The sequence below is a fragment of the Leptodactylus fuscus genome, chromosome 11 (assembly GCF_031893055.1).
Source record: "Leptodactylus fuscus isolate aLepFus1 chromosome 11, aLepFus1.hap2, whole genome shotgun sequence".
Lineage (NCBI taxonomy): Eukaryota > Metazoa > Chordata > Amphibia > Anura > Leptodactylidae > Leptodactylus > Leptodactylus fuscus.
Genome location: NC_134275.1, coordinates 46,286,665 through 46,311,021, shown reverse-complemented (window position 1 = coordinate 46,311,021; position 24,357 = coordinate 46,286,665). Strand labels below are relative to the sequence as shown.

General features: G+C 43.5%; 1 protein-coding gene across 2 annotated transcripts in view; it reads right to left on the bottom strand.

Moving 5' to 3' along the window:
- ZNF618 (zinc finger protein 618) overlaps positions 1–24,357 on the bottom strand; it is a 79,306-nt gene that overhangs the window by 28,864 nt on the left and 26,085 nt on the right. For both annotated transcript variants that reach the window (XM_075259574.1, XM_075259575.1), the window contains exons 2-4: positions 4,486–4,723; positions 3,108–3,215; positions 2,822–2,899 (exon numbers count right to left, since the gene is read on the bottom strand). In XM_075259574.1, coding sequence (XP_075115675.1) covers positions 2,822–2,899; positions 3,108–3,215; positions 4,486–4,660 — 361 coding nt within the window. In that variant the 5' untranslated portion in view covers positions 4,661–4,723. The remainder of the gene's footprint in view (positions 1–2,821; positions 2,900–3,107; positions 3,216–4,485; positions 4,724–24,357) is intronic.

Below are 24,357 nucleotides of genomic sequence, written 5' to 3'. Positions count from 1 at the left end.
CTGTAAGCGGTGTAATGTGTACTTAGTACAGTGTACTGTGACCAGTGTAATGTGTACAATGTACTGTGTATGGTGTAATGAGTATGGCATATATGTGTAATGTGTATTGTGTAATGTGTAAGGTGAACTGTATACAGACTGATAACTTTCTGTATACTACAGCGCCTGCAGAATAGCTGGGGGATGGTACATACAGATATACAGCTCCCCTGCACTGACCTCTGGTGTGATCCACAACCATCAAAAACTCATACACATCTCAGAACACTTCATGAGGGTGCAATATTCCTTAAAGACTACTTCACATCATGACATTATAAGATAACATCAGCAAAATAGATATTTCAGGCATAATAGGACTTTCGTGATGGTTTGAGGTAGTGAATGGGTTAATGTATGCAGGTCTAGGATAGTAGAAGAGGTAGAATTTCATTCCGTGGTGCTCTATGGTTATGTCGCAGTCCTTGGTAGTCTAGAGCAGTGGTTCTCAACCAGCAGTATGGGTCCCTGGGGGTACGTGCCATGGCTGACAACCAATATCCCCCCACAGGATGAGTTATCCTTACTATGGAAGTGAAAGGAGTTCTTGCAATGACTTCCATTCATTACTCACCACTTCCTCTCTGTTCTGGGTGTCTAGTGCTGACATCATAGCAGGCCCTGGAGCAGAGTGGTAAGTAATGAACGCTGCTCACCACAAGGGGGGGCATTACAGAACGGACGACAGAGGCTCCAAATAAAGCTTTATATTGCTAACATTTATACGTGATCACCATTTTGGGAGTACTCCAGACTTCTTTCACTATGGGGTATTTCACTTAAAATGGTTGAAAAACACTGGTCGAGTGTAAAGGGGGCAGGGGGGTCATATATACAGTACAGACCAAAAGTTTGGACACACCTTCTCATTCAAAGAGTTTTCTGTATTTTTATGACTATGAGAATTGTAGATTCACACTAAAGGCATCAAAACTATGAATTAACACATGTGGAATTATATACTTAACAACAAAGTGTGAAACAACTGAGAATATGTCTTATGTTCGAGGTTCTTCAAAATAGCCATCTTTTGCTTTGATTAATGCTTTGCACACTCTTGGCATTCTCTTGATGAGCTTCAAGAGGTAGTCACCTGAAATGGTCTTCCAACAGTCTTGAAGGAGTTCCCAGGGATGCTTAGCACTCGTTGGCCCTTTTGCCTTCACTTTGCGGTCCAGCTCACCCCAAACCATCTTGATTGGGTTCAGGAGGCCAGGTCATCTGGCGTAGCAACCCATCACTCTCCTTTTTGCTCAAATAACCCTTACACAGCCTGAAGGTGAGTTTGGGGTCATTGTCCTGTTGAAAAATAAATGATGGTCCAACTAAACGCACACTGGATGGAATAGCATGCCGCTGCAAGATGCTGTGGTAGCCATGCTGGTTCAGTATGACTTCAATTTTGAATAAATCCCCAACAGTGTCACCAGCAAAGCACCCCCACCCCATCACACCTCCTCCTCCATGCTTCACGGTGGGAACCAGGCATGTAGAGTCACACAAAGACACGGTGGTTGGAACCAAAGATCTGAAATTTGGACTCATCAGACCAAAGCACAGATTTCCACTGGTCTAGTGTTCAGTCCTTGTGTTCTTTAGCCCACAGAAGTCTCTTCTGTTTGTTGCCTGTCCTTAGCAGTGGTTTTGTAGCAGCTATTTTACCATGAAGGCCTGCTGCACAAAGTCTCCTCTTAACAGTTGTTGTAGAGATGCGTCTGCAGCTAGAACTCTGTGTGGCATTGACCTGGTCTCTATTCTGAGCTGCGATTTCTGAGGCTGGTGACTACGATGAACTTATCCTCTGCAGAAGAGGTGACTCTTGGTCTTCCTTTCCTGGGGCGAATCTCATGTGAGCCAGTTTCTTTGTAGCACTTGATGGTTTTTGCAATCTTTGAATGAGAAGGTGTGTCCAAACTTTTGGTTTGTACTGTAATTCCCTGGAAGTCTAAGATAGTGGAGTGATTAATACTTCAATCCCTGGTGGTCTAGGGTATAAGTGTTACCAGGTGGTCTAGGATAGGAGAAAGGTCAATATTCTCTTCCCTGGTGGTCTACAGTAAAGGAGAGGTTGAAAGGGTCTTACAGGATTTATTAATTGATGACCTATGTTTAAGAAGATCAACTGAACTATTATTTTCTGTGAACAGTTCTGCAGTTTCCGTCTCTCTACTATCTTCTTCGGTCAGCGCCGCAGTCTCAGTCTCTCTGCTATACTTTTCGGTCAGTGCCGCAGTCTCGGTCTCTCTACTATCCTTTTCGGTCAGTGCCACAGTCTCGGTCTCTCTACTATCCTCTTCGGTCACTGCCAAAGTCTCGGTCTCTCTACTATCCTTTTCGGTCAGTGCCACAGTCTCAGTCTCTCTACTATCCTTTTCGGTCAGTACCGCAGTCTCGATCTCTCTACTATCCTCTTCGGTCACTGCCACAGTCTCGGTCTCTCTACTATCCTTTTCGTTCAGTGCCACAGTCTCAGTCTCTCTACTATCCTTTTCGGTCAGTACCGCAGTCTTGATCTCTCTACTATCTTCTTCGGTCAGTGCCACAGTCTCAGTCTCTACTATTCTATGCGGTCAGTGCTGTGGCCATTCTCTAGTCCCTGGACTGTATTGTGGACAGCGGTCATTAGATCAACTTAATTATTTTTCCAGATAATGAAATCCGTTATCCACACTCACATGGGGCAGGTGCCCTTTCATATGACACGCGTTGAATAGACTGAACCGGGCAAGTACAAGTGAAGACAGAAATACGAGATCTCTCAATTAGGCGGTGTTATATTTACCTATGTGCGCTCGGACGTGTGTCTGGAAGCAGTTGTAATATTTGTACTTCTTTCTACAGATTCCACATTCATAAGACCCTGGAAAAACAAAGCAAAAGACGAGCGAGCGTGAGTGTGCTACACAGCAGAGACCACCAACCTCTGACTGTCCAACCGCTACAGGACTACAACTCTCAGCAGGACAAAATATATTGCACCAGCTGAATGGTTCCCTTCAACCTTCGTCCACATCACAGGGTTAAAGAGTCCAGTACATGTTAACGTGACTACCAATGTGGCTGCTCACCTGGGGAAGATGTGCTGATTCTTGGAGGGATATTACGAGGACGACTGCCACCGCTCCAAGAGGTTTCCCTGCTCATGGCAGCTGTATGTCTCTCTGGAGAGTCTGCACCTGCAGGGAACACCCATAGACAATGACAAGAACATAAGTCATCATATAAATGCCCCCCCCCCCAAACACAGAAAAGGGTAAAAAGTGCTCACCACGGGGCCGCCCACCCAAAGTAGTGGCACACAATGCGGTTACTTTACTTGGTCACAACCCACACCATTCCCTTAATAACCCCATAACTTCCCTTTCACCCCATGATGTACATAATGGGTGACAAGCGTTCAGTCGACAATGCCGTACATGTATGTCACAGGGGTGCCCCAAGGATCTCAGTACATGCTATCTACAAGGAGTGTTGCCTCTAACAGACTGCTAGCTCTATCCCAACTGTTTACCCCTTAGATCTAGTGGATGCAACGCTATCACAGGGTGGTGACTGGTTGCAATGACGGATGGAGGCTTATATCCTACAGGTATGTCATCTATGGAAGCCTATTAAGGCTCTGCCATTCCCCCCTTTTCACATACTGTTCCACACAGTTTCCCCCTCTCAAGGCTCCTTGCTATGGTTCATTGTAGTCTGTCCTACTCTGTGGTGCTGAAATAGGACCATTGACATGTGACTATGATATCACGTACAGTCCTGCTGTATCCTTCCACTAGTCCATCTCCATCACAGTGGTGCTGATGCGGCACCTTTGATTTGTGACCATGAAGTCACCAAAGGTCTTGCTGTATCCTTCTAGCCTCTGTCCTTCCCTGTTTTGCTGATGCAGGACCTTGTCAATACAAGTGACTGTGATGTCACCAAACGTCCTGCTGTACCCTCTTCTAGTAGTCTATATTCTCCTAGGCGGTGCTGATGCAGAACCTTCACATGCTGAACCCAGCCAAGTTGTGTTTTTGCCCCAAACCACCATAATTTTACTGTGATTTGCTAAGAACTGTGTTACTTCTAACATGGTCCCGAGTAAGGCTGGATTCACACTTGCGTTGGAGACTGTGCCATAGAAATGCTTAAAATCGACAGGGAAATGTCCTGCAAGGCCTGAAACAGGAGGACACCCAGGGGAGCCATTATAGTCTATGGGGTCTGTAGGTTTTCGAGTGTAACCACTTTACAATGTCGAGTCGTAACTGGACATTGTGTCCGGCCTTTGGGTTCCAGAGCAGACCCAAAGAATGGAAACCTGAGTGCTAGTGTGAAATAATGGCAGTTTTGAAGAGATTGTACAGAAAAGGCAACAAAAACTACTTTCCAATAGAGATGGGCCACTCTGCTTGTCAGCAGCACTCCAGGCATCTGCCACTAGGCCCACCCTCCACTTACCAATATTCTGCTGATTACGGTTTTCTCCAATCACAACGCAGATTTCAGCAGGCACTTCCTCAGCCCCATCTTCCATTTTGTTCTTGGCAGAATTTTTAATCTTCTGCTTCCATAGGACCGGCTGAAGAACTTCTTCCGGTTTTTCCTTTTTAACGGTCACATCTTGGGTACTCATTGTCCACACTCTTTGGAATGAATTTAGAAAAGTGTTGCGCTTTCCCCCTGGACCGCACGCTCCCTAGGAAATACAGAAGAGGTGTGGGTTTAGCAGCATATAAAAACATTACACTACTTATCAGGGGCTGTACGCAATTAGAAACACATATGGCTGCTTCCTTCCAGTTGTTCCCAAAAATAATGCTGAGCTGCAATACCGCACACAACCTGCAGACAGGTATGGCGCTCTTTCTGAAAAAAGCAGAAATGTTTCTCTGACTCTGTACAATCCCTATAATGAAGAATACCCTTCATGTGATTCAGTACTCAAAGGGTAATGACCAAGGTATAATCTCATAGATTGTAAGCTCTTGCGAGCATGGACCTCAGTCCCATTGTGTGAATTACCTATTTTTTTGTGATCATCTTTTTCACCTGTACTTGAACCCTACAAAGTGTACAGTGCTGTGGAATATGTTGGTGCTATATAAATAAAATGTATTATTATTATAATGTTGAGTTTTTGGGGTCTTCTCATTTACATGCCTTTGGTGATAACAGCAGACAATTCCTTATATCACAGCATCACTTGGTCTCAGGATCACTGCCAACATAGACTCTAGTCTAGACCAACACAGACTCTAGACCAGGGGTCTCAAACTTGCAGCCCGCAGGCCAACTGCGGCCCTCGGGACGATAGTTTGCGGCCCCCGCGCAGCTCCCTGCATGTCCCACTATGTCCCTTTAGTGTTTTACTTAATTTTCCTCCGATCACTCCCCCGCTCTTATAACAGCAATAGAAGGTGATGGGTGATCGGTGACTAGGGAGGTGTGTCTTAGTGTGCCGGCCGGAAGACAAAGAGATGTAGTACTGAGAGGAATGTGAGATGCAGAGTGGAGTGTGTGTGTGTCAGTAACCTAGGGGCAGAGATGGAGGGGAGGACCTGAAACTGGAGGCAGAGATGAGGGGGAGCATGAAAATGGGGGCAGATGGAGGGAGGACATGAAAATGGGGGCAGATGAAGGGGGGATATGAAATTGGGGCAGATGGAGGGGAACATGAAACTGGGGGCAGATGGAGGGGGCACATGAAACTGGGGCAGATGGAGGGATGACATGAAACTGGGGACAGATGGAGGGGGGTACATAAAATGGGGCAAAGGAAGGGGGATATCAAACGGGGGGAGAAATGGTGGGGGAGATGAAACTGGAGGTAGATGAAGGGGGGGCGCTTAAACTGGGGACAACTGGAGGGGGCATTAAACCGTGGGAGTAGCTGGAGGGGGACCTGTCCTCCTCTATTTGTCCCCAGTTTATTGTCACTGTCCACCTACCCCTACAGTTTAATGTCTGCTTCTAGCGTCCCGAGTTTAATGTCCCCCTCTAGTTGCCCCAGTTTAATGTTCCACTTCAGCTGCCATTAATTTATTGCCCCCTCCAACTACCCCCACTGGTTTATGTCCCCCTCCAGCTGCCCCAGCTTCATGCTCCCTCTAGTTTCCCCCAGTTTAAACTGGGGAACCAGGAGAGGCACTTAATACTGTGGGAAAGGTGGTACATTATAATGTGGGGACATACAGTCCTATGAAAAAGTTTGGGCACCCCTATTAATCTTAATCATTTTTAGTTCTAAATATTTTGGTGTTTGCAACAGCCATTTCAGTTTGATATATCTAATAACTGATGGACACAGTAATATTTCAGGATTGAAATGAGGTTTATTGTTCTAACAGAAAATGCGCAATATGCATTAAACCAAAATTTGACCAGTGCAAAAGTATGGGCACCCTTATCATTTTATTGATTTGAATACTCCTAACTACTTTTTACTGACTTACTGAAGCACAAAATTGGTTTTGTAACCTCAGTGAGCTTTGAACTTCATAGCCAGATGTATCCAATCATGAGAAGGGGTATTTAAGGTGGCCAATTGCAAGTTGTTCTACTATTTGAATCTCCTCTGAAGAGTGGCATCATGGGCTACTCAAAACAACTCTCAAATGATCAGAAAACAAAGATTGTTCAACATAGTTGTTCAGCGGAAGGATACAAAAAGCTGTCTCAGAGATTTAACCTGTCAGTTTCCACTGTGAGGAACATAGTAAGGAAATGGAAGACCACAGGGACAGTTCTTGTTAAGCTCAGAAGTGGCAGGCCAAGAAAAATATCAGAAAGGCAGAGAAGAAGAATGGTGAGAACAGTCAAGGACAATCCACAGACCACCTCCAAAGAGCTGCAGCATCATCTTGCTGCAGATGGTGTCACTGTGCATCGGTCAACTATACAGCGCACTTTGCACAAATAGAAGCTGTATGGGAGAGTGATGAGAAAGAAGCCGTTTCTGCACGTACGCCACAAATAGAGTTGCCTGAGGTATGAAAAAGCACATTTGGACAAGGCAGCTTCATTTTGGAAACAAAAATTGAGTTGTTTGGTTATAAAAAAAAGGCGTTATGCATGGCGTCCAAAAAGAAACAGCATTCCAAGAAAAACACATGCTACCCACTGTAAAATTTGGTGGAGGTTCCATCATGCTTTGGGGCTGTGTGGCCAATGCCGGCATCGGGAATCTTGTTAAAGTTGAGGGTCGCATGGATTCCACTCAGTATCAGCAGATTCTTGAGAATAATGTTCAAGAATCAGTGACGAAGTTGAAGTTATGCCGGGGATGGATATTTCAGCAAGACAATGATCCAAAACACCGCTCCAAATCCTCAGGCATTCATGCAGAGGAACAATTACAATGTTCTGGAATGGCCATCCCAGTCCCCAGACCTGAATATCATTGAACATCTGTGGGATGATTTGAAGCGGGCTGTCCATGCTCGGCGACCATCTAACTTAACTGAACTTGAATTGTTTGTCCAAAATACCTTTATCTAGGATCCAGGAACTGATTAAAAGCTACAGGAAGCGACTAGAGGCTGTTATCTTTGCAAAAGGAGGATGTACTAAATATTAATGTCACTTTTCTGTTGAGGTGCCCATACTTTTGCACCGGTCAAATTTTGGTTTAATGCATATTGCGCATTTTCTGTTAGTACAATAAACCTCATTTCAATCCTGAAATATTACTGTGTCCATCAGTTATTAGATATATCAAACTGAAATGGCTGTTGCAAATACCAAAATATTTAGAACTAAAAATGATTAAGATTAATAGGGGTGCCCAAACTTTTTCATAGGACTGTATAATGTACGGGTGACTGTAGGAGGATTATACTGTGTGGGGGCACATGAAAAATGAATAAGAATGGGCGGAGACATCATAAAATTGGGTGTAGCTAAATTTGCTGCGGCGAGCATAGCTTGTGGAAAACCTGATGCGGCCCAGCCTCACCCAGACTCTACCTCCAGCGGCCCCCGTGTAAATTGAGTTTGAGACCCCTGCTCTAGACTGTCTCTCCCTCTCAATGCCCTATTTCACCTGTGGGGACGCTGCAGATAAATTGAGCACTTGCCTGATTTCCTGACAGTTTACTTGCGATTGCTTGAGATCTTAGTAGGGGGCTCCCTGCCATTGGGGTCTTATTTGGAGACCCTTCTAAGAAAGTGGACAGTGGACAAAGTATGGCCCCGGCTAGTCAGCTGATCAGTCCTTCACCTTGCTTTTGACAAACGGCTGTTTTTGCCAGGGAAAGACGTGACTGCCATATACAGTTAGGGCCAGAAATATTTGGACAGTGACACAAGTTTTGTTATTTTAGCTGTTTACTAAAACATGTTCAGAAATACAATTATATATATATATAATATGGGCTGAAAGTGCACACTCCCAGCTGCAATATGAGAGTTTCCACATCCAAATCGGAGAAAGGGTTTAGGAATCATAGCTCTGTAATGCATAGCCTCCTCTTTTTCAAGGGACCAAAAGTAATTGGACAATGGACTCTAAGGGCTGCAATTAACTCTGAAGGCGTCTCCCTCGTAAACCTGTAATCAATGAAGTAGTTAAAAGGTCTGGGGTTGATTCCAGGTGTGTGGTTTTGCATTTGGAAGCTGTTGCTGTGACCAGACAACATGTGGTCAAAGGAACTCTCAATTGAGGTGAAGCAGAACATCCTGAGGCTGAAAAAAAAGAAAAAATCCATCAGAGAGATAGCAGACATGCTTGGAGTAGCAAAATCAACAGTCGGGTACATTCTAAGAAAAAAGGAATTGACTGGTGAGCTTGGGAACTCAAAAAGGCCTGGGCGTCCACGGATGTCAACAGTGGTGGATGATCGCCGCATACTTTCTTTGGTCAAGAAGAACCCGTTCACAACATCAACTGAAGTCCAGAACACTCTTAGTGAAGTAGGTGTATCTGTCTCTAAGTCAACAGTAAAGAGAAGACTCCATGAAAGTAAATACAAAGGGTTCACATCTAGATGCAAACCATTCATCAATTCCAAAAAGAGACAGGCCAGAGTTACATTTGCTGAAAAACACCTCAAGAAGCCAGCTCAGTTCTGGAAAAGTATTCTATGGACAGATGAGACAAAGATCAACCTGTACCAGAATGATGGGAAGAAAAAAGTTTGGAGAAGAAAGGGAACGGCACATGATACAAGGCACACCACATCCTCTGTAAAACATGGTGGAGGCAACGTGATGGCATGGGCATGCATGGCTTTCAATGGCACTGGGTCACTTGTGTTTATTGATGACATAACAGCAGACAAGAGTAGCCGGATGAATTCTGAAGTGTACCGGGATATACTTTCAGCCCAGATTCAGCCAAATGCTGCCAAGTTGATCGGACGGCTCTTCATAGTACAGATGGACAATGACCCCAAGCATACAGCCAAAGCTACCCAGGAGTTCATGAGTGCAAAAAAGTGGAACATTCTGCAATGGCCAAGTCAATCACCAGATCTTAACCCAATTGAGCATGCATTTCACTTGCTCAAATCCAGACTTAGGGTGCATGCACACTACGTAACGCCGGGCGTGTATGAGAGCCGTACACGCCGGCGTTACAGCAGGGCTGCCGAACACTTCCCATTCACTTCAATGGGAGCGCTCGTAAACGCCGCTGTTACGAGCGCTCCCATTGAAGTGAATGGGAAGTGTTCGGCAGTCTGCTGTAATGCCGGCGTGTACGGCTCTCATACACGCCCGGCGTTACTCAGTGTGCATGCACCCTTTAAGGCGGAAAGACCCACAAACAAGCAAGACCTGAAGGCTGCGGCTGTAAAGGCCTGGCAAAGCACTAAGAAGGAGGAAACCCAGCGTTTGGTGATGTCCATGGGTTCCAGACTTAAGGCAGTGATTGCCTCCAAAGGATTCGCAACAAAATATTGAAAATAAAAATATTTTGTTTGGGTTATGTTTATTTGTCCAATTACTTTTGAGCTCCTAAAATGTGGAGTGTTTGTAAAGAAATGTGTACAATTCCTACATTTTCTATCAGATATTTTTGTTCAACCCTTCAAATTAAACGTTACAATCTGCACTTGAATTCTGTTGTAGAGGTTTCATTTCAAATCCAATGTGGTGGCATGCAGAGCCCAACTCGCGAAAATTGTGTCACTGTCCAAATATTTCTGGCCCTAACTGTACATTGCCACCTTTTATCTGGCACATAGACGGGAAGAATTTTGGGGCTCTATACAGGCAAATGTTTAGGTCCCCCGGCATATACATTACCATTTTCCATACTGTCTGACATGCAGGGTCTACATGAGGGGGGCTAGCAGGCTATGTGACTATGTGAATTACAATGAAGGAGTTTCCTGACCTTCTCAGACTCTGGGCACCCCTAGAAAATAAAACAAATTCTTTGGGACACCCCTACCAAGTAATAAAGGTAAATAGATCTACAGCATGTAGTGGCCCTATACAGGAGAATTCTACCCAGTGGCCCCCACACAGTATAATGCCCCCCCAAAAACAGTATTGTGATCCCCTATAACCTCCACAAAGTATAATGCTCCCCAGTGGCCCCCACATAGTATAATGCTCCCCAGTGGCCCCTACATAGTATAATGCTCCCCAGCGTCCCACACATAGTATAATGCTCCCCAGCGGCCCCCACATAGTATAATGCTCCTCAGTGGCCCCCACATAGTATAATGCTCCCCAGCAGCCCCCACACAGTATAATGCTTCCCAGTGGCCCACACACAGTATAATGCTCACCAGTGGCCCCCACACAGTATAATGCTCCCCAGCGGCCCCCACACAGTATAATGCTCACCAGTGGCCCCCACACAGTATAATGCTTACCAGTGGCCCCCACACAGTATAATGCTCCCCAATGACACCCACACAGTATAATGCTCCCCAGCGGTCCCCACACAGTATAATGCTCACCAGTGGCCGTCACACAGTATAATGCTTACCAGTGGCCCCCACACAGTATAATGCTCCCCAGTGACACCCACACAGTATAATGCTCCCCAGTGGCCCCCACACAGTATAATGCTCCCCAGCGGCCCCCACACAGTATAATTCTTCCCAGTGACACCCACACAGTATAATGCTCCCTAGCGGTCCCCACATAGTATAATGCTCACCAGTGGCCCACCCACAGTATAATGCTCCCCAGCGGCCCCCACACAGTATAATGCTCCCCAGCGGCACACACACAGTATAATGCTCCCCAAAAACAGTATTGTGATCCCCTATAACCTCCATAAAGTATAATGCTCCCCAGCGGCTCTCACATAGTATAATGCTCACCAGTTGCCCACTCACAGTATAATGCTCTCCAGCGGCCCCCACACAGTATAATGCTCCCCAATGACACCCACACAGTATAATGCTCCCCAGCGGCCCCCACACAGTATAATTCTCCCCAGTGACACCCACACAGTATAATGCTCCCCAATGACACCCACACAGTATAATGCTCCCCAGCGGCCCCCACACAGTATAATTCTCCCCAGTGACACCCACACAGTATAATGCTCCCCAATGACACCCACACAGTATAATGCTCCCTAGCGGCCCCCACATAGTATAATGCTCACCAGTTACCCCACCCACAGTATAATGCTCCCCAGCGGCCCCCACACAGTATAATGCTCCCCAAAAACAGTATTGTGATTCCCTATAACCTCCATAAAGTATAATGCTCCCCAGCGGCCCTCACATAGTATAATGCTCACCAGTTGCCCACTCACAGTATAATGCTCCCCAGCGGCCCCCACACAGTATAATGCTCACTAGTGGCCTACCCACAGTATAATGCTCCCCAGCGGCCCCCACACAGTATAATGCTCCCCAGTGGGCCCCACACAGTATAATGTTCCCTGTGACCTCAAGCCACTTCATTAGTCACCACTGGACTGATGTCTTTGACTACTAATGCAGAACGCGGTTGGTCTTTAATATAAAGGGGTCAGGCTGGAGATGGCCGCTGGGCCACTTTTCATTACAGCTATGATCTTGCCCCTAATGGTGACCCTTGACATATGACACAATCACTAGTGCATGGATTTTCTGCTGTTACCCATAGTAACCTATTGCCGGTTTTGTATCACATTACATCCTTTACTATACAACATCTACAGTATATCACACAGTTAGCTGCTTTGCATAAAAATACCAAATCTTGTTTGCTTGCAAATATCCTTGAATAAGTATAGACTAGTGCGAGAGCCAGGACAATGTCTACATTTCTATATAAAGCCTGCGCTGACATTTGCTCCAGGAGCCCATTTAGGAATTCAGTCATTATTCCTTACACAATGGAATATTCAGACACGGCTCAGACGGCAGCCAATGATTTCTAGTGGAAAAATTTCAAGAGCTAGGGGGAATTTTCCACTGATGTATATTTCTTGTCAATTTAATTTTTTTTCCATTTCTATAAATTACAACATGTCAAAGGCAAAGAAAAAAAAGCTCTGACTGCATCAGTGAGCAGCAGCAGGGAAATTTTTATGAAATATTTTGCATGAGCCATGACTAAAAAAAAAAAAATGTGGTTAGGAAAATAGTATGCAAATAATGTCAAAAAATTGTAAAGAATAGATCAGGTTATTTTTTTTTTTTTTTTTTACAGTTTTTTTTTGTCACAGCCCAGTCAGAGGCAGTTCAATAAAATGTAAAGTAGGACATGGAAAATGTGACATCTATGTAGTCCGAATTGAGAATTTGTTCTAGAAAACTGTCTCAGAAATAAAAACGCTTAAAATGTTTTGATAAAGTTTCCAGACTTTAAGATTAGGTGAAATATTTTATTTTGGTACAGAAATTGGTAATGAAGGACACCAAAGTAAGGGCCACAACACACGTGCAAAAAATAAATAAAAAAAAGAAAAATAAAAAAATGCACATACAAAAAATGTTTCAACCCATGAAGCCTGTACATGCCATATATATCTTAGGCTATGGCACGTCGACGTTGTTGCAGTATCATCATCTGAAGCCCAATATCTTTTGACCAGGAATTTTAGTTCAATCAAAAAAAAAAACAAAAAGGCCCCCGGCATAGCCCATTATACTCATTGAAGTCCTTTGGGCTTCATTCCAGTCTGCTATTTTTGAGTTTCACTTTTTCTTCCTCTATTCCTCCGTCATCCCAGAATACTGGATTTCCTGACGCCAATGTGAACGAAAGGTTACAAGATAAAAAAGTAATGTTTAAAAATTCTACAAAAATAAATAACATTTTAAAGAATATTGGTTGAGTTCACACTGGTCAATTTTTTTTATATATTTTTTTTTCCTTTAGACATCCACCGCATAGCTACATTAATTGTGTAAGAAAATTTGTGCAAAATTCTGTGTTACAGTGACGGTCTATTGTAAAGTAGAGATCAAAGAGTTTTGTTTTGTTTTTAATCCAATTTCAAATATAAAACAACACCCACCCCAAAACTAGCAGAATAACAGAGGCATGAAAACCTATAATGATAATGTAATTTTGTGAAAGGCCACCCCACCCCCCCTTGCTTATTGTCCGCTAATTTATACAATGGTTGTGCTGATAATATATGCGCGGTGTGAAGCGCGGGGTAGAAAGGTCGCCTATTTTCTTCACTCATTTTAATAATCCTAATTAATTTAAATGAGAACATATCATTATTTCCCCGGCATGAATATTTATTACAACCCTATGGAGAAAAGATAAGAACCAGTGATCAGTCATCCAGCATGAAAGACTCTAAAGAGTCCAACATTAAAACACACACATACCTGGCCGCCATCTCACCGAGGTACAGTCATCTATCACAATGCACTAAATGATAAGACAGGGACACCTGGAGAGGGTTCATGAACTTTTAGGGAGTGTCAATAATGAGACCAACGATCACTTACTGACTGTTCTTGTCCAGGATCTGAACATATTCAATACTATGACCTGTCCATCAGTATCAGATCGGTCGAAGTCCGACACCCAGACACCGAACCAGTCATCTGTTTGGCTACCAGTAGCCATTTAGTACGTAAATTTCCAAAAACAACTCTGTTCCTACTCCAGTGTATAGTACCAGGGCTGCAGTACCAGGCACCACCACTATACTGTACAGAGCACCATACATGGTGTACAGCTTCCGGTCCGTACACTGTAGCAGTGGCGCCTGGCTGTATACCTAGTATATGGCTTCTAGCTGCCGGAACTGATAAACGGAACAGGGTCTGGGTGTCTATCCTATGGATAGGTCATCAGTATCAAAACACTTTCAGGTCCTGGACAACCCCTTTAAAGGGAGTTTGCTACCAGACCCCAGCCCTGCAGCTAGAGTCAGGTGATCCTAACCCAACAGTGTTTTTCCCTTGTGAATTGCTGTTTTGGGTTAATATGCAAATGCTCCAAAAAGGTGAGTAGCAGTGTTCTTATTGATCCAAATAGATTATTTGTATATTGACAAAAATGGCAATAACTTAGCAATGAAAGTCACAATTCACTAAGAGAAACCATCGTCTTATTCAGATGACCCCACCTATATATCTACTTGCAGGATGGACTGATGCTGGATTTTGGTGACAGACTCCCTTTAAAAGGGGCATTCCAGACCGAGGCCTATCCATTATGCAGGTGACAAAAGCTAGATTGGTGTAGCTCTGACTGTCTCCTTTCTGCTGATCTATGGGGGCTTACCCCACAGATCTCATATTAGTGACCTATCTTTAGGATAGGTCACCAATATTTTTAGCCCAGAGCAGGCATGTCAAACTCAGGGTACCCCGAGGGCCACATGAGTAACAAGAGGTTGTTGCGAGGGCCGCACACAGCAGCTAATGTCACGAACGTATTTTAACAGCAGTCATGAAAACAAGATATGAAGTAGTAATATGTAACAGCAACATATATTTAACAAAAATACAGCAATTAAAAACTAAACATTTATTTGCTATCATTTTTTTCAATTTTTTTTTTAGATTATAAGTGGTGATCAGTCAGCCTTGTTCTCTGAGATTTTGTTAGTTTCATAAAAGAAAATTATCTATTTACATATACACCCTTCATCTGCCCCCAGATTCATGTCCCCCCATCTCTGCCCCAGATTCATGTCCCCTCCAGCTCTGCCCCCAGATTCATGTCCCCATCTCTGCCCCCAGATTCATGTCCCCCCCATCTCTGCCCCCAGATTCATGTCCCCCCCATCTCTGCCCCCAGATTCATGTCCCCCCCATCTCTGCCCCCAGATTCATGTCCCCCCCATTTCTGCCCCCAGATTCATGTCCTCCATCTCTTCCCCAGATTCATGTCCCCCATCTCTGCCCCCCAGTGTCATGTCCCCTCCATCTCTGCCCCCAGTGTCATGTCCCCCATCTCTGCCCCCAGATTCATGTCCCCCATCTCTGCCCTCAGATTCATGTCCCCCATCTCTGCCCTCAGATTCATGTCCCCCAACTCTGCCCTCAGATTCATGTCCCCCATCTCTGCCCCCAGTGTCATGTCCCCTCCATCTCTGCCCCCAGTGTCATGTCCCCTCCATCTCTGCCCCCAGTGTCATGTCCCCTCCATCTCTGCCCCCAGATTCATGTCCCCCATCTCTGCCCCCAGTGTCATGTCCCCTCCATCTCTGCCCCCAGATTCATGTCCCCCATCTCTGCCCCCAGATTCATGTCCCCCATCTCTGCCCCCAGATTCATGTCCCCCATCTCTGCCCCCAGATTCATGTCCCCCATCTCTGCCCTCAGATTCATGTCCCCCATCTCTGTCCCCAGTGTCATGTCCCCCATCTCTGTCGCCAGATTCATGTCCCCCATCTCTGTCCCCAGTGTCATGCCGTCCCCTCCTTCATCTGCCCTGTTTCACGTTCCACCTCTATGCATACATACACACATTAAACTTACCTTCTCCGACGATTCCGAGTCCTCGCTCCCCCGCCGCACTCTCTCTCTCTCCCGCCTGCCGCGACCATCGCTGTCGGCTCAAATGAATGAGCCGACATAGGAGGGAGCTGCCGGGGGCGGAAGCCGCGCGGCTCAACCCGCGCGGCTTCCGTCTGAAGATTTAGACGCGATGTGACGTCATCACGTCACATCACGTCTACACAGCAGCGAATAGCCGCGTGAGTATTGCACCTCTGCGGCCCGCACAAAAGTCTCAAACTTTGTCTCTTAGAGACAAAGTTTGAGACTTTTGTGCGGGCCGCAGATATGCCTGTAAAGGGCCGCATGTTTGACATGCCTGGCCCAGAGCACCCTTTTAATTGAAAGTCTTTGCCACTGAAGAGAATAATCAAGCACAGAGCAGAATCTCCCTTCAAAAGCAAATTTCAGTCACAACAACCATTTACAGTCCTATGAAAAAGTTTGGGCACCCCTATTAATCTTCATTTTTAGTTCTAAATATTTTGGTATTTGCAACAGCCATTTCAGTTTGATATATCTAATAACTGATGGACACAGTAATATTTCAGGATTGAAATGAGGTTTATTGTACTAACAGAAAATGTGCAATATGCATTAAACTAAAATTTGACCGGTGCAAAAGTATGGGCACCTCAACAGAAAAGTGACATTAATATTTAGTAGATCCTCCTTTTGCAAAGATAACAGCCTCTAGTCGCTTCCTGTAGCTTTTAATCAGTTCCTGGATCCTGGATAAAGGTATTTTGGACAAACAATTCAAGTTCAGTTAAGTTAGATGGTCGCCGAGCATGGACAGCCCGCTTCAAATCATCCCACAGATGTTCAATGATATTCAGGTCTGGGGACTGGGATGGCCATTCCGGAACATTGTAATTGTTCCTCTGCATGAATGCCTGAGGATTTGGAGCGGTGTTTTGGATCATTGTCTTGCTGAAATATCCATCCCCGGCGTAACTTCAACTTCGTCACTGATTCTTGAACATTATTCTCAAGAATCTGCTGATACTGAGTGGAATCCATGCAACTCTCAACTTTAACAAGATTCCCGATGCCGGCATTGGCCACACAGCCCCAAAGCATGATGGAACCTCCACCAAATTTTACAGTGGGTAGCATGTGTTTTTCTTGGAATGCTGTTTCTTTTTGGACGCCATGCATAACGCCTTTTTTTTATAACCAAACAACTCAATTTTTGTTTCCAAAATGAAGCTGCCTTGTCCAAATGTGCTTTTTCATACCTCAGGCAACTCTATTTGTGGCGTACGTGCAGAAACGGCTTCTTTCTCATCACTCTCCCATACAGCTTCTATTTGTGCAAAGTGCGTTGTATAGTTGACCGATGCACAGTGACACCATCTGCAGCAAGATGATGCTGCAGCTCTTTGGAGGTGGTCTGTGGATTGTCCTTGACTGTTCTCACCATTCTTCTTCTCTGCCTTTCTGATATTTTTCTTGGCCTGCCACTTCTGGGCTTAACAAGAACTGTCCCTGTGGTCTTCCATTTCCTTACTATGTTCCTCACAGTGGAAACTGACAGGTTAAATCTCTGAGACAACGTTTTGTATCCTTCCCCTGAACAACTATGTTGAACAATCTTTGTTTTCAGATCATTTGAGAGCGGGCTGTCCATGTTCGGCGACCATCAAACTTAACTGAACTTGAATTGTTTTGTAGAAAGAAATGGTCCAAAATACCTTCATCCAGGATCCAGGAACTGATTAAAAGCTACAGGAAGTGACTAGAGGCTGTTATCTTTGCAAAAGGAGGATCTACTAAATATTAATGTCACTTTTCTGTTGAGGTGCCCATATTTTTGCACCGGTCAAATTTTGGTTTAATGCATATTGCGCATTTTCTGTTAGTACAATAAACCTCATTTCAATCCTGAAATATTACTGTCCATCAGTTATTAGATATATCAAACTGAAATGGCTGTTGCAAACACCAAAATATTTAGAACTAAAAATGATTAAGATTAATAGGGGTGCCCAAACTTTTTCATAGGACTGTATCATCTACAGGCCTTACTGGTAATAGTGGACCAGAGAGTTGTGTGTGTGTCAGGACTGGCTCGGCTGAGCTCTGCCCCTTTGTATGCACAGTCTCAGCTTATCCAGACTCCCTATGAATGAGCTGCCCGCTACTGCACCCGCTGGCTCTGTAACCTGCTTCTCCTAGGCCGAGCATTAATAACTCTCCACCTATACTCTCTGGCTGGTCCAAAACTACAACCCCCATCAGAGAGACAGTAAATCTTCCTCTCAAGCCATGTATTACATTACCCATACTGCGCCAGGCAACAAGCTGTGATGTGATTGGGCAATATATATTATATCCAAAGAGACCTGTACAGCAGTGAAAGAATTCCCTACATGAAGCCAGTTTGGTGTCTCACAACATCCCATAACCTGGTCTAGAAGTCTCTCACCTCTGCCAAGTCAGTTCTCCTTAGGCTGTGCTGAAGAGATCCAATCAGACCGAAACAGCGCTGTCCACAGCTGGGATACTGACTTGGCAAAATCCCGCATCATTGCAGCAAAGGCTTATGGGAAAGTCGGGCATGATGTTCACGGGAGCTTCCCCTAGAAGGCAGCATACAGAGGCACTGTTTCCCTATTTAAATCTTGGGAAACAAATTTGCATATTCTTCCCATAATCCTCTACAGTGGAGCAAAAATGGCTTTGTAAGACTCAACACACCTGACAAGGTGGCGTCTCCCCAAGGAGTGACATTATCCCCAACCTCCCTAAGTTGAGAGTTATGCGACGTCAAATGGTGCCGCAATAACAACACCGTATTACAGGCAGAAGACATCCTATGTGTGATAATGGAGATGTCCGCAAGTAGAGTATGGGCCCAACTGTATAAAAGGGGTGTCATTAAAAATATTAATCAATATTTTCATGTAACACTCCCTTTTTATAGGATCTTCCCCCATTTGCAGGTCAAAAAATTCCAGTCTCCCTATGCTACATCCCTTTATATTTTAGAGAAGACTGCTCCACAGAGTATAATGCCCCTTTACTGACCCCAACACAGTATAAAGCATCCATACAGTATACAGCTCTTTTTGTTAACAGCAAACATTAAAAAATTTTTTTTTATTGCCCCCCTAGTAGGCACCGATAATCCAATAGGTAATGGACAGTAGGCTGTGGGGTACCATAAAGTAGCCCCCCACTGTTGGGCATGCTTGATATCTACTTGCATTACTGTCAAATCTGCCTTGGTCCTGATGGACTTGAGCCATCATTGTATTACATGACCACCTAAACTCCTGCCAGGAAGAAAGAGAAACCCAATCTCCCCCCCCCAAAAAAAACAACCTAGACCTTTCCAGTTGAACTCCATCAGCATACTAAAATTAAACGATATATGAAGAGGCAAATTTAAATTATATATAACTTCATTATTTTCCGTCTGTTTTTATTTTCTTTCCCAATAATTAGATTTTTTTTTGCCCTCACTCTTAAATTTTAACAAGATCAAAGAAAAAAAAAGAAAAAAATACAACCTCCCCCCCAAAAAAACCATCTGCATTTTAAATTGAACAATCCCTGTAACCGCATCAGAAATTCATGTAACGAAAGAATGGGTCTGTTACAATTTTTCCTCCTCGCCAATGATTCTTACAAAATAAAACCTTTTTTAATTTAAATGCTAATGCACTGAATTAAATTTTAATAACAGAGGAAATTGAAAAGCCGAGCAGGAATATTGGAAATAAATCCAGGCCGAAACAGCAGAAATTAAAAATTCTACTATGTGGGATGATGGCAGTTAAGCTATTTTATAGGATTACATTTTTTTCATTTTTGAAAGCAGAAGAAAAAAAAAAAAAAAAAAAAAAAAATCAGATCTTGCTGACTACGGAGTATTAAATCCACAGAGCTGTGATTTATTATACTCCCTTCCCAAGGGAACAGGCCTCTCTTTCATGTTGAAATATTTCATAAATTTCAAGACAGCATAAATTCTTAATTTAGAGTTATAGAGGTCACATTTAATGTACTCATGAAATTCAGAAATATTAAAGGAGTATCGACCACGGGGAAGGGAAAAAAAAACCTCACTTAGATTTTCCATAGTAGATGAATGGGAGAAGATTAGATAAAAAAAAAAGATCATTAGAAAATATTGGAGATAAATATATTGGATATTTACTGAGTTTTTTTTTTTTTAATACGCCAAGAGACAAGTCGTAGGTTTGCAGAAAAATAATGTAAAATAAGGCATGTCTTCAAATATATAAGATTAGTAACAAGGTTATATAGTCTACCCAATCCAACAGGCATTTTTTTTATTATAATTTTTTCAACTTTTATTTTTGCAGATTTGCAGGTAAAATACCGTATATACTCAAGTATAAGCCGACCCAAATATAAGCCGAGGCCCCTAATTTTACCACAAAAAACTGGGAAAACTTATTGACTCGAGTATAAGCCGAGGGGGGAAATACAGCAGCTACTGGAAAATTTCAAAAATTAAAATGGTCGGAGTATTCGGGTGCAGTAGATGCTGGGAAAGGGGAGGGGGTGTTTGGTTGTCTGTCTGCTCATTCCCTGAGCTTGAGGACTGTATTTTTCCCCCCCACTTGGAATTCAGTCTGGCTGAATATAGGGTATCTCTTTCAGACACAGGGATACCTAATGTGTATGTGTTTCATAGTAATTTTCTACTTTTGTATGTATTCTAGGGAAAGGAGGGATTTACAACTTTTTTAAAAAATTATTTTTAAAGCTTCTTTTTTTCCCACTATTTTATGGGAGATTCTATACATTGATATAGCGGCTGGTCATAGACCCCCCCCCACTAAAAAAGAGAAATAATTTTTATTTATTTTTTTTGCTGACTCGAGTATAAGCCGAGGGGGGCTTTTTCAGCACAAAAACTGTGCTGAACAATTCGGCTTATACTCGAGTATATACAGTATCCAAAAATGAACCTAAAGATCCAGAATAAAATTAAAAAAAACCTCTCCCACTTTGGGTTCTGCCAGTGATTTTTTTTTTTTTGTATTAAGGGGGGGAGGTAGATGACTATCTGATGTGGGAGTGTCTGGCAAATGTTTGCGCACCTTTCCCATTTGGAACACATGCATACTCAGTTGAACCAAGCACAGCATGTGTGTGTATGGTGGTGGTAATGGGGGCGGAGGTCAGGAGAAATATTTGCTGTTGTGAAACTAAAACTCTTAGGGCCCCTTCACACAGGAAAAAATGGTGCTGTTTATGGCGCCGAATTTACCACGCGTAAAAAAGCGCGTCCCATTGATTTCAATGGGTGCTGCTCGCTTTTTTTTCTACATGCGGAATTTACCGCGCGATAAATTCAGGGCGAAGAAAAAAGCAAGCAGCACCCATTGAAATCAATGGGACGATTTTTTTTTTTTATGCACAGTAAATTCGGCGCCATAACAGCACCATTATGCCCCATGTGAAAGGGTCTTTAAAATGGCCAAACAATTTTCAATCCTTAACTGTTCTGTATGGACAACTCCCATCATTCGGGGTGTTGTAGTTTTGCTATATCAGGAGGGCCATCGGATAAAGACCACTGGCCACATAAATCCCTTAATATTCCTACAATCAGTATGTTCCCTCCAAGCTTTGAGAACCTATTTACAACACAATATGCTCAAAATATAATAAGGATAAAATGAAAGTCAAACTTAATGAAAAACATTATTAAGTAAAAACCGGCATTTACTAAAATTAAAAAAAAAAAAAAAAATTACTTAAGCCTTTGTTTCAGGCCTCACCGCTCTCAGTGAGCAGAATGATAGGAATTCAAGCTTCAGAAGCCAAAGGGTACAAGAAAAAAAAATTCTGACAACATTTGTGGAATTCAGGCGCCACGGGCTCTCAGCCCGCCTTATTATTTGCTAAATTCCTTTCAACAGCAAATTCCTCAAAAGCACAGGCGAAAACTTCAAAAAGTTCAAGAATGTGCCAGAAACAGAAAAATCAGTAGGAGATAAGTGAAAACGGGCAAGCGGATAAACACGGCAGCTTACTAGTACAAAGACTAATCGCTCATAAAAATTTTCTTGAACTTACCGGAATTTACGTTTATTTCCATCGGGCCTCGGGATGGAGTAGAAACCTTAGATTTATTCTGGTAGGAGAAGCTCTCTACTGCTCAGTGTCGCCCCTGTTGCCCTTTAAATACCCTATTACCACAGCCCCATAACAGGTGTGGCCAACCTTTGGATGACATGAAGGCTGAATACGTTTAGACTCGTCTGTATCCCTGTCATATCTCAACTATTTAATATAATGGGCAAATATCTTTACAATATGGCATGACACGGGTTGACTATGAATGGTTCTGAAGCCATAAGGTGGCCATACACATGAGACTAGGGTTAGATGAACCTTCCAAATTCAGCAACATCACCTAATGGTCTAATCGAATGCTTGGCCGATGTCTCTACATGCCTTTGTACACAAGCTTTCACTATTCAGAACACATGCACTCTTGGCCAATCTGAGCATGAACGTGTATACACAATTCATTAGGAATATCCTTCGGAGAGCTCCGATGACAGCTATTAATCTGCATGGCCAATGATACAGTTCTCTATAGTCTATGGAGATAAGGGGTCAACTGATGGGAAGTTAAAGGGGTTATCCAGAGATTGTTTAAAAACTTACTTTCCCCAGGTTCTATTTGGTCTAAGCCTTAGAAAGTTCTGTTATCAGAACCAGCACCCATGTCAACCCATCTCTTCTCCCTTGTTAATGGTAGTCCGTACTATGGTCCCCAAACCTAGAACATGGCCGATGAACTCTTCATCTTCAATAATCTATTCATCCAGGAGGAAGCAGATTGACTCAGATGCCATGTCCTGGATCTGATCATGTGATCAAAGGTTGGAAACAGCCTGAAAATCCAAGGTGTACCCCAAATAGAACCTGTGGGAAGTTTATAAACATCCCTGAATAAGCCATTTAAAGGGGTTTTCAAACTAACACCAGTTATGTGTCTGATCACTGGGAGTAAGGCTGCCGAGACCCCCACAGTTCAGAAGATAAGAGGACCCTAAAATCCCCTATGAGAATGAATGGTAGGGCGCACACATGAGCACTTCTCCATCTACTTCCACAGGACCTGGCAGAGCACCCTACTCTTCTATCTCCATCAGTCTAGTAGAAGTGAATGACATGGTAAGGGATAGGCCATCAATGCAGCAGTCCGGCCGTATAGACAGGACCCTTTCTCTCCCCCCCCCCCTTGACTGGATCTACCTAATCATGTTGACTTAGGCCGCACTCGCTATGCAAACAGCTGCCTGTCAAACACCAAACTCTCTCTCTGTCAGAGTGAAATGTGGGTCAGCTTATCCCTTGGGCTCATCGGAGCTATTTTAATAGCAATGATACCTGCATTATTTTTAGAATAGTTCTTTCTATACGCAGAACCGTCACCCACATATTCCAGCTCAGATAAATAGTCTGCTACCTGTTGCCACCAACCAAGAAGCACAAAACTTCACACAGAATATTTCTGCTATATCCAAATACAATCTTAGGGTGCATGCACACTACGTAACGCCGGGCGTGTATGAGAGCCGTACACGCCGGCGTTACAGCAGGGCTGCCGAACACTTCCCATTCACTTCAATGGAAGCGCTCGTAACAGCGGCGTTTACGAGCGCTCCCATTGAAGTGAATGGAAAGTGTTCGGCAGTCTGCTGTAATGCCGGCGTGTACGGCTCTCATACACGCCCGGCGTTACGTAGTGTGCATGCACCCTTAGTTTTTTACTTAAATATAATTTTTTTTATTATTAAAAACCATAAAAATATTCTAGTTATGGTGACTGGTCACGTATTTCTATAGGGGTCTCTGTCCCGGATCCTCCTCGCTTGGCCAGGACCTTAAGCCACATATTTCCATCTCAGCCATGGCGGACTGAGATGGAAATACCACTAAATTATAAGTTTAATTTTTTTTCACTGTAATACTTTTATTATATTTGGTGTTTTTAGGTTTAGTCCCTTTATTATATTCTGAGTCTAGATCTCGGCTCCTTTTTTCCTCCTGTACAAGTTAGAATTATTAAATATTCTCAGAATATCCCGACACATGAGGTCATCTTACTGTAACATCAGAATAGATGAACTCTTCACCCCCAGCTCCAAAATTAGCCTCAAAGTCTTAGAAGTGGAGATTACCCGGCGTTCAGCATGACAGAGGCAATAACTTCACTGCAGACACTCTCACTATGAGGAACACGCAGGCTATATAGGGGGTCATAATGGACAGAGAAAGCTCACAAAAGAATTTTGTATTTACCCATAACCTGTAGGTAATAGTCCATATTGAGAAAACTAGGAATTGACCAAAACATACTTGATTGTGTCACAAACATTTTTGTCCCATTGTCTACATGAAAGATATAAAGTCTACTGGAACCTTATGGAGAGGACCTCCCAAAACTGCATTGACAAGT